The 11645-nt window shown below is 34.9% G+C and overlaps 1 protein-coding gene across 1 annotated transcript; it reads left to right on the forward strand.

Annotated features, from left to right (window-relative positions):
* The first annotated feature begins 2105 nt into the window (after positions 1-2105).
* Positions 2106-11645, forward strand: LOC128226964 (gamma-aminobutyric acid type B receptor subunit 1-like). The gene is made up of 7 exons (XM_052937097.1): positions 2106-2180; positions 3727-3897; positions 4295-4396; positions 7631-7696; positions 8454-8649; positions 11255-11401; positions 11590-11645. Exons 1-7 carry the CDS (start codon positions 2106-2108, stop codon positions 11643-11645), a joined length of 813 nt encoding a protein of 270 aa, XP_052793057.1.

Below are 11645 nucleotides of genomic sequence, written 5' to 3' on the forward strand. Positions count from 1 at the left end.
TTGAAACTCTACATTGGTTGACAAAAACAAGTTTGCTTCATACTGTAGATCAAGTAAGGAATTCTTTATAACGTGTACGTAAACATATGTGTTCCCGGAATAAAACGGAAAGTGACACTGTAAAAATGTACATATAAATGGGTATTGCCTTTCATTGGTTGTTAGAGGTCAGGAACTGTATTTCCTTTTAAAGTTTTTCGTGTTCCCACAAGCTTAACCAAAGTTTTCACCATACAGGCAAAGAAAGTAAGTAGTCCCTTATGTACATGAACCGTAGACTTAAATATCGCAATGGAGATAAAGCCTGCATGAACATGTTATATAATTTAATTGAAAACAGTAATGCAACACTTCAAAAATCACGAACACATTCCAGTTGGTAGCAAGCATTTTTGTCTCATAAATGCCGCTTTACATGCAAGAATAAAGTGAAGCCATCAATGATATACAAATTGCAAATGTCGTTGTATATAAAAATACTCTTCAGGGTAAAATTGACCTATGTTTATTTGCTACAATCAAAGAAAAATATATACAGCATATTTGCATTTCATACACCGGGGTTCCAATATTGATAGTAATATTCGAAAAGCATAAAGTCTGTTGAACAAACAAAGAAACAAATATAAGGAAAAAGAGCATACGCATGTGTGTTGACTAAGTTGGACATGAACCATCCTTTTAATGCTTGTAAAATGTACATGTAAAATGGGTATTGATTTTCATTGGATGTAAGACCTCAGAAACTGTATTTTCTTTGAATGTTCTTCGTGTTCCAACAAGCTGAACCAAAGTTTTCAAACCATTCACCATTTAATGCATCATTTAAGATAGAACAAAAGACTGTCATTTTGATAAAACCAACATGTATAGAACTGATAAGGGCCCTACCCAATACAGCTCGGGTAGGGATGGCCAAACTTTATATCAAAACGTCTAAAATGTTCTGCGTTCAGATTTGTTTAAATGAAAAATAATGGACAAGTACAAAACATACATTCTTTACAACATGTTTTGGTGTAATAAGCAGTGCGGCAAAATTTATGAAGAAATTCTGTTCAGAGATTTGTAGACAGCATGCTTGTATCAAAATGGAAAAGTATTTCAACATTATGAATATATTAGTGTGTTTAACTGGTCCCGATTAAGCTATCAATAATGCACAGTGTTTTTTAATGTTATACTTTCATATAAAAATATAAAAAATAGTCCCAGAATTTCAACTTCTGGTTAACAAAGTTGGTTTTCACCACGGAGCCATCAAACACTGATGTTTGAGAATGGCTTACATTTTGGTATGGAAAATATTCTCAAATAGATTTGCATTCTAGCGTTAAACTGCAAATTGAATTGTACAATGTACTTATTAATTAATTAAATTAAAACAAAGTATGTTTCCAACTCCATTATAATTTGCAAAATTGCCCGTAAATCAATAGCGAAAATGTAGTTTGCTTTTAGAAGCGCGCCCGGGGGTTAGTGGGCGCTTCTTAAATAATCTCATGCTTTATGGTGTGAGACGGCTTATTTGTAAGCCAGACATATCTATCCAGGCCACCTTGGCCAAAGGTTGAAAACTTTCAGTCAACTCTTTTATGTAAATAGAGTAATATTTTATATCATTTTTAATAATTACTCCATATTTCTAAGACATTTCCAAGCGATTGCAGTTTTATGATAATTGTTTTTAAGAAAAAGTTTGTTTACGTTTTTCCAAGCGTATCCTTCAAATAGTGTCGTAGTAAGTCGTAATGTGAGAATGTGATTTTGGTTTGTGGTCACCGAACAAGCCGGAAAAGTGGGTTTTGTCCGGGTTCTCCGGTTTCCCCACAACACAAGACCACACTCTCGCACAACATCGTGCCAACGAGAATGACTTAGTATAAGCTATCGTAGCTTTCTTCACAATCGTTGTTAAATATTTAATGTTTAAACATAGACGTTGGGGCACCGCACACACTCAGCCATAAGGGGATGACGTTGGTCCTGCCTTATCTTGTATTGGCATTGGTCATTAACATACATACATTTTGTCATTTTAGTGCAATCGAGGTGCGTCGACGTACCGCACATTTCGCGCGCTCCACGAAAATCCACCATACGTGATGTTGCTTGGTTCCGCTTGTTCCAGCGCCTCCGAATCAACGGCTGAGGTGTCTCACTATTACAACATAACGCAGGTAAATTAAATGATGAGAATTATTACATTTGTCACGAGGGAGTTGTCCTAATATTTAACAGTTTTGCAAAGTTATAAAACTGTCCAAGAATAGTTTATGTTTATTTGCGTTATCTCCGGTAAATTGTATCATAGCTTTCTACGACTTCCAATGCTTAAATTGCGAATGTTGGAAAGGATGAAATAAATAATTGGCCAATTATATGCTTGCTTATTCATCCTGTGTATTGATCTTTGTATTTCAGTCAAATGTGCATCAATACTAATCAAGCTAATACTGTTGTTAAGCTCATTGAATATCGCACTGCAAGCGAATTTTATTAATATTTTTAGTCATAATAGTTCATGGTAGCCATGTGTGACAAGGCCCATACCTTGACCTCAATGCAACATTTATGATAAAAGATTTTTATAGGCTCAGGGAATACCGATTCAAAGTCGAACTAGATTGATGGTGATGCGGCCCATCTTGTTAAAGAAGACCTTTTGACAAAAACTAATGGCAAAGTTTAGGGAAGACGCACAGTTGTGCTTCCAGCTTATATACACATCAAACGCATCAAAAGCAGTTTTTAAATGAAATTTATACCTAATCAAATTTTCAAAATTGTCTATACCAAATAAATTAGATCTGTTTGATGAACGAATTTTACTAAGTTTAAGTTATGGGTCTGAAACTTGGGGTCTAAATAATTATTTGGTTCTAGAAAAAGTTCGTTTAAATTTCTGCAAAAAGCTTTAAGGCGTTAAATTTAAACTCAAAATAGTTTCATATATGAGCTTGATAGGACATTTTTGTCATCAACAAGAACCATAAATGCTATCTGATTTTGAAAGTTATGAAACTAAAGGATCATTAATATGTCAAATGTGTTTACTCTCATATGTGTAGTTATTTAGAAACAAGGCTAAGTTGTAACTCATGAGTAAAGTCTGTATGTACTTTCAATCTCTTGCCTTCAATATGCTTGGTTAAATCAAAGTGTTGGTGATGAAGCATTGTTTAATCTTTGTTAAAGTCAAGATTAAATGATACACTAGTACGGACTGGATGTCAACGCTAATTAAAAAATAACTTATACTATGTTTTATATTTCTGATACCTTATATGATCGACATTATTTTATGTAAATGCAAAAAAGACCTATATAATGAAGTGCACCATTGCATAGATAATAATTTGAAGCAGGAAGATGGCATATACCTGAACCAATAATTTTTCAATATAGAAAATGTATATCATGCAATGGATAAGAACATAAATTCATTTTATTGTTGAATGTCTTTTCTATAATGACTTAAGAACACACGTATATTGATAATACCGAATGTACCAACCTTTGTTGTGTTAATGAATTCAAATAATGTTAAACTAAATTAAAATTTAGCCATGTTTAATTATTATGCTTCAAAATTAAGATATGGGTTCTATAACTATTATGAATTATAGGCTAAATTATGGACATCCACAAAAGAGAATATATTTCTGAAAATTATTGCGTCTTATGTTTATTTTTCCATTTCTGATCTTGTTTTTTTTTCATCAGCTAGCATACGCGGCCTCATCGCCGATACTGTCGGACCGTGAGAGGTTCCGAAAGTTTTTCAGACTGTCTGCCCCCGACACAACGATGATTCCAACTAGGATAGACATTATGAGGACTTTCAATTGGAAGAAAATAGCTACCATACACGAGGCGTTGGAGTTCTTCTCAGTGGTAAAAAAAGTTGCTAATAAAAAGAGTGAAATACAAGGGACATAGTCGGTGTGTTTTTAACAGCCCACATTAGTTTTTAGAACAATCAAAAACCATAATTAACTTTATAATAATGTCAATGTTTGTATTGCGTTTATAACTTACATTAAACCCTAACAGCCTTCCAGTGTACCGTGGTGTATATGATATAGTCTCGGAATGCCCGCCACACTACTGGAGCTCGAAAACTGCCAACGGCAGATGTTTCTTTCTGGTTTAATAAATATTTATTGTACTTTTCTATATAATTTGTTAAGTATGGTCTTTGCATGCGAGTATTTCTACTACTAAGTTATATTTTTTCAGTATATTAGTACAATGTTGGAAAGAAAGCAACCTTGTTCTTTGTGGTTTTCAGTCGATGGATGACTTTATCAAGGACGTGCAAAAGACAGACATTGAAATAATTTCTCAAGAAGTATTTGTACATGACCCCTTTGACCGAGTCAAAAATTTAAAGGTAAGAAATGCTGCAGGTCTTAAACGAAGTCAATGATTGGAACAAAACAATTAATTTATTTTGAACACATAACGAAACATTACTAGCTTAAAAGAATGTTTTAATTTCACACCCATTATACTAAGTGTATAATACATTAATCCATCCATTTAATTGATTAATTTGTATGAAATAAATAGTACGTTGCCTTCGACCGGACATGTTTTTAAAAGTAATTGAATATTCTTCTTCCAGTTTTATTTCGCCCAATCACATTTAAATGTACGTGGCGCCAAACAGCAAATTTGTTATCAAAGGACTGAGTGTCATAACAATGTTCAAAGTTTGAAGAAAGGAAGGATCTTTAAATACTTAGTATCGTCTTATTAAAGACACATTTACCGTTGATCGACTCGCAATTAAAAAAAAAATATTGCTTGTTCGTGTAAGTGTCTTCATTTCATAAGATATTGTGTTGAGAAAAGTAGTATGTAAAGAAGTTCTATGATTTTTTTTATAAATAGAGGTTACTTCCTAATGACCTGAAAGCTGCAGAAAAATATTCTAATTTGTCGTAAAATGCTTCATTAATGCCAGCAATACTTGTATCCGATAAAGACATCATTTGGCAAGGGCAATATAAATACAGTGCATGTACGACTTGTTCGAGATAGATACATGGCGCTATATATATTTAATCGCCAGTCTTATCTGTGCTTTAATTAATATGTGAAATGCGAAGTAGTAGTCGATAATCAGCAAATGTTAATGATGTCAAAAATCCAGTTTCCGATTTCCTAATATGTAAACTGGCATTATCGTCATGATTTCCTTCCGTTTAAATAGGAGTCAATGCCATGTATGTCAACTTACTTTTTCCCTGCCACATCAACTCTTTGCACATGAGTGTTACGTGCAGGAAAATGGCTCGTATTCAATATTTAACTTGAGTTAAAATTATGGACATAAAACATTGACATCAATCACTCTATTAGTCAGTTAATACTTAAGAGTCATCCGATAAACTACATCGTTTTTTAGATTCAATAAAGTCCATTATTGAATACCAACCCTTGTAGTCAGGGCCTGGGCAGACCTTTACAATATCAACAACTACAACAGATTCTCTTTTGTTGTTTTTTGAATAAAAACAGTCGATGTATTGTCATAGACTCGGCGTCGCTGTCGCAGGCGTTCAAAAAACACTACTCCTCGCAAATAGTCCAAGATATTCAGAGAAGGTCTATAACTTATGATATCACTGATTGAATGTCGTTGACAATATAACCGCTTTTAAACAGCACAACACAGGGATCTCTAACATAGTACTGCCAAAGATATTTTATCACAACGTATTTTACCACAATATACATGCACGTTATCATAATGAAGAATCTAGCCGAAGTATTCCCGTATATAATGGAGCAGATGCGCTCGGTTTCGAGGAAATCAAAAGAGCGCTTTTAAATACCCCCTTTTTTTAATAACAACTATGATTACACGGAATGTGCCGTAATTAAACCTATGCTTTTCAGTCGCGAAAGTCGAAAAAAACTGATTGACGGCGTATAAGTTATACTCCTTGAAGATGTTATCATCAAGGCACGATTTCGATTTTCAGGACCTGAAGGCCATTCTAAGCAACAAAATAATACCGATGTAAATTTTTGATAATGCGCATTCCATGCACAGCATATTTTCTAAAAAGATAATTTTAGAATAGGTTTTAACATAAACATCTTGTTTTTACTTTTTCGAATTTAAACGCGCCTACTCCACTATATTCGTTAATACTACGCTTCGATTCTACAGTGTTTTGGGAAAGGGGTGTAACTGTTTTTTGAAAAATAAATGTAACCTAATCCCTTTGTATATATCATTATATGCAATTAAATAATTAAACTGTCTGTATGTCGCTCCTGTTTTCTTTATAACATACTTTGTAAATGTATCTTCATCAAATCAATATAAAATAATTTAATTAACTCAGCATACCTATAACTTACCTTGTCTTTATTAGATGTAATTAGAGTATGTTATTTAATATTTTACTAACTGGTAACTATACCTGGTAACGTCAGTCAACTGCGTTTGTAATAATTCATTAAGATAAACGTGTCACGAGTTATTATTATTCGTAGTATAAAAACCGACTCTTCTAAATGATATATTGTAATCATCAGGGAAAATTTGCGATATTAAGAACTAATGAATGTCAATATATACTTGCCTTGTATGCGTCAATGCCATTTTTATAATGTCATGCTCATCTGCCAATACGTTCCATTCATCCCTAGGTCACTTATGCCAGTGTTTCTTACATAATTAACGCATCTCTGCGCATTACATACTTAGATGCTTTCTGATTTCATTTACAAACTCTAGCAATATGTGCACTCCTAAAAAATAGTTCACACCACATTTAGCTATATTCGTTATAAGGACAGGACAAAATGGCACAGCCCTCGTTATGAATAGGTTTATTGACCTAGGAATAATTAAAAAATATAAAATAATAGTTAGAATACAAATGAAATACATCGTTACTGAAACACCATTAAAATCACGAGAAAATTCCTTTTAATGGTAACAAGTACCATAAACGATTTCCTTCTTTCAGCCGACAACTGATCGTTATAATGCAACAGCTTGTCCACACACATTTGTGTATAATGAGTAGATCGAAACAAAACGGCTCTTTCATAAAACGGTTTCAATACTGGAATGGGTTAAACAAAACTATAATATATATAAAGATGATTATGTTTATAATTTAATATTCTTCATGATTCTAAATTAAATAAAAAGGTATTCATTTTTCCCGATCACGTGACAAACTGAGTGTAGATAGATATGACGTGGTGTACTAACCTAATAAAGCAAACTGTACACGGCACCTTTTATGGATCATCAATTTGTATGCAAGTGACAGGATAAAACACGATATATCCTATCTTCCAGGACTTCCATACTTAAAAATGAGTTTGTTCAAGAAATGCAAGCCTCAAATACGTGAATTTTGGATGACCGGTGAACCAATATAGTTTTGGTATTACTTCAAATAGCCTTGTGGATAGCAAATGACAATGAAACCAACACAGGATAACAAATAAGTTTTTTTGGCCTTCAAAAATAAAAAAATAACGTCCCCTCATTTGAAGTAAAGAACACATACTATTCGAACTGTAATAAGTGTAAGTCTGATGTTACTGGAGAGTGCCGTAAAGGCACACATATAACAAAGATGTTTTGCAGGACCGAGATGCCCGGATCATAGTGGCAGGAATGTACGAGGATAAGGCCAGGATGGTGCTGTGTGCAGTAAGTAAGAATAATAATGTACTATGCATTGTATATATTGTGTCCAATTTCGTTGCTAAACAAGAATTGGGTCATAAGTAATTTTTTGAGCATAGAATAAGGACAAGCCTGTCTTAGAAACTCGTTTAGGGATTTTTCTTTGTGTTGGGTAGGAATTCAATTCATAAGAGCAACCTAGGGTTCGGTGTCATGGGAAACGGATATTCCTTCAAACAGTTGCTGAAATTTTAATCATGTTTAACCCGTATATAAAGTAAAAGTTTAAACATATAAAAGCAAATAGAGGTCACTGCACTTGCCGTACAATCAACACAAAAATCACGAAATGATGACCAAAATCACCGACTGTCATTGAATAACTTAAAATGATCTTTCAATTTAAAAAAAAAAATGTTTTAACTTTGAAACAACGTCATTTGAAAGGACTTAAATGGGACTCTAGTTCGCAAACTGTCTAAATAAATTATGAAAAAAACTGAATTCCAGCCATCTTTGTACGTAGAGGAATATTTTTTAATGTGCTCATAAGGGGGATTACTGCGAAGAAAATTGATAAATAAGTTGGATAAATATAGATTCAAGGTGAATTTCACTCTTAGTTAAACTACAATATAATATGTTGTATAAAGACAACGGCTGACACACGACTAAGCAATATCAAACCAATTATTAATGTCCTTGCTCATGTATTGGTGGTATTCAGATAAATTGAATATAAGCCTTTGATTGATTCCGACATGTTTTCTCATTCTGTTAGGCATACAAAGTTGGTCTGTTTGGACCAAAAATTGTGTGGATCTTACAAGGCTGGTTTTCGGAGGTGTTTTGGAAGCAGGGCTTGGAGAGCATTTCGTGCACGGCGGAGGAACTAAGTCAAGTAGCAGAGGGCGTTTTTCTCATACGCCCTGTTTTCAACAACCCTATAGAAGAGCGAGGAATTGCAAATATGACAAGTGCGTACAATCAAATAGAAATATTAAATATTACTATTGTTTACACTAAGTTAAAGTCATTGTAGGCAACCACGGTACTTTCTTCCGTTCCACCTCATACAGAAGCACAGCGTAGTGTGTATCGGGGGTATCCGACGATGAGTTAGAATAAAACGAGATCATATTTCAAAATTTACAAATATTTGCTTATACATGTATAGCAATTAAATGCCAGTATGTTTGGGTGTTATATCGAACATTCAATACTGCATGAAAACAAGCACTTGTCCACAGCAACAAGGTGCTAGGTTAGCGCACTTGTTCCTCACGAAGGCGACTCGTGCTCGATTCCTGGCCTGGGTGAATGCGAGTTTTGTTGGTGGTCACCAAGCCGGACAAGTGGGTTTCAAACGGGTTCGCCGTTTATTCCCATAACTTATGACCACACACTCGCATAACGACGTGCCAACGAGGGTAACTAAGCGGAAAGGAATATTACTTTCATCACAGTCGTTTTTATTTAAAACCAATAGCATTTTATCAATTTGTTGCTTTTCTTTTTTCTGATTACCATTGATTATTATCTACTTGCTTAATGAAGTCCATTGTAGAACCATTACAAAACCATCCTGTTATTATGGTAACTTTAACATATAATTTCCATTAATACCATCTTTAATCAATCCGGTCGTCGGTTGATTATAGCTGGTAAATCGCCCAGCAGCCTTTAATGGCATTTACGATTAAAAATCGTAAAGAGGGCAAATTGCATTCATTAGGAAGTGACAGATGGTCTAGCCTTGACATTTTACTGAAGCATGTATATGTTATGTTTATTATCACATAGCAGTGAATCAATTTAAAATTTGACAGTATCATACTATTGACAACTTTCCATTTTTGTATGTTTTGAACTAAATGGTTTATGGTTAAAAATAGTTGCTGAACGTGCTGGTTGTACATGACCTACTTTGTTGTGATGACATTACACTATTTGTACTCCAGGATTGCGCAACTTAATCGAATAGGTTACGTTGAACCAAATTTAAAACGTTTCTGGTTTTCATATGTTGTTTAATGTAAAGTGCACATGTAAAACCTTCATTCCATATACGATATTGAGTCTTGTAAATCAATGTAATTTCGCGCGCAAATCGTTCCATTCACTATCTAACAAATGAGAAATGTATTTAGTGTTCTATAACCGAATAATTGCAGCTTTACATCTTAACACAAACATGACGTGTTTTGACTACCTGTCTTTTGAAAACCGTTATAATAATGCACCAGTCAATTGTTACCACGGTCCCCCCAGGTCCGGGGAATAGCGGGGACATTGACTTTGGGTCCAGCCAAGCCCGGGTAAAATCCCCGTCCTGCGGGGACGAACTGCAGGTAAAATCCCCGCCAGATGCCCCCGCACCCCAGGGACCCTAGGTAAGGCCCATTTCCCACTATATTCGGCGCGAAGACCAAACCACCGCATTCACCCGGCACTGCGGGGCCACATGGAAGGTAAAAGCACGTCCCATTTCCCCGGCTATCCCCGGTATAGCCCCGGACCTGGGAGGGGCGTGGTTACAATTGACTGGTGCATAAAGTGCAGTTAGAAATTATTGATATTGATAGTCGTGATGACAAAAATCCATAATCCAATATCCAAACTGATCGGACAACATTCCCGAACGCCCGCCCACATGACGGCCCGCCCATACGCAGCAGCAGAAACTACTAGTACTTATACGTTCTATTTTATGAACAGGCGTATGACAATGAACAATACGATATAAGTCCGGTTAAAATCTTTCATAATTTGGCAGAGAACACCAAAGCTGCATATGCACCGTACAAAGGGGCTGAACTCGGTTAAAATGACTATTTTTAGTAGTTTTGTTTCTTCAGAGTTTGTAATATCATATAATTGTACATTCGGAGCTCCTCGGCCTTTTTTATCGAAAACAAACGTACCACTTTTGAGTATGTAAACCGTCCAAATACATCCGAGGTACCACTTTTTGAGTATGTAAACCGTCCAAATACATCCGAGGTTAAGTCCGCTGCAAGTAGATCGCGTAGTAATTTTATTTAGAAGTTAAACTTTATGACTTAACTCTTGGAATTCTTAAATATGTTTGCAATAATACACTTCAATGACAATCAATTTAAACTTAGATTAATGAATACAACTCTAAAACACTACATTTAATTAATGATATAATTCAATTTTTTACGAACTACTTCAACAGATGTACCGGCATATATCAGAGGTTGTTTTCGATAAAAATGGCCGAGGTGTTCCGAATGATAATTGTAAAGTAGTCGCTTAACGGTTGGATTGTCGTAAAATGCAGTGTAAAACGCGGAACCTAGTGGGACCTGTCTTCTGCCTTGAAACAATGACATTGGCGCTTAGAAATACGTCTACGCATGGCAAAGATTATTTTTTCGGTAAACTTTATAATAGCTGTCTGATTTAAACCATCAGTAAGTAAAACTGAAGTCACAACTTTAACATTGAAGCATTTGATCTAACAATGTTTCGGCCACTCTGGCATTCATCATATATTATGTAATACAGGAAATGACGTCATGAGCAATTATTTTACTATATTTGTTTATCTTCCAGACTCGGAATTTATGCAGAGGTACCTGAACCATCCTGAGTACAGTAAAGAAACGCAGTCGTACGACTTGATAGCGGCACAGTGTTACGATCACATTTGGCTTGCAGCCCTGGCATTAAACTGTGCAGACGAGCGGCTTAAAACGATGGGTAAGTTATCTTGAACATAGAAAGTTATGGATTTAAATTCGTTTCTATGCACGAGAAAATTTCCACTAAATGTGTTGTTTTTTTCTTTTATAATTCCGAAGCAAGATGGAAAACAATGACGCTATAATATTCTGAACCACACTTAACAGTGTGTGTTTACCACGTGATATCTTTTTTCTTCTCCACAGTATTTAATGAAACAAAGAGCAGTCTATGCCACTCAAAGGGCTCCGGTTTTGTTTAA

The sequence above is a fragment of the Mya arenaria genome, chromosome 1 (genome assembly GCF_026914265.1).
Source record: "Mya arenaria isolate MELC-2E11 chromosome 1, ASM2691426v1".
NCBI lineage: Eukaryota > Metazoa > Mollusca > Bivalvia > Myida > Myidae > Mya > Mya arenaria.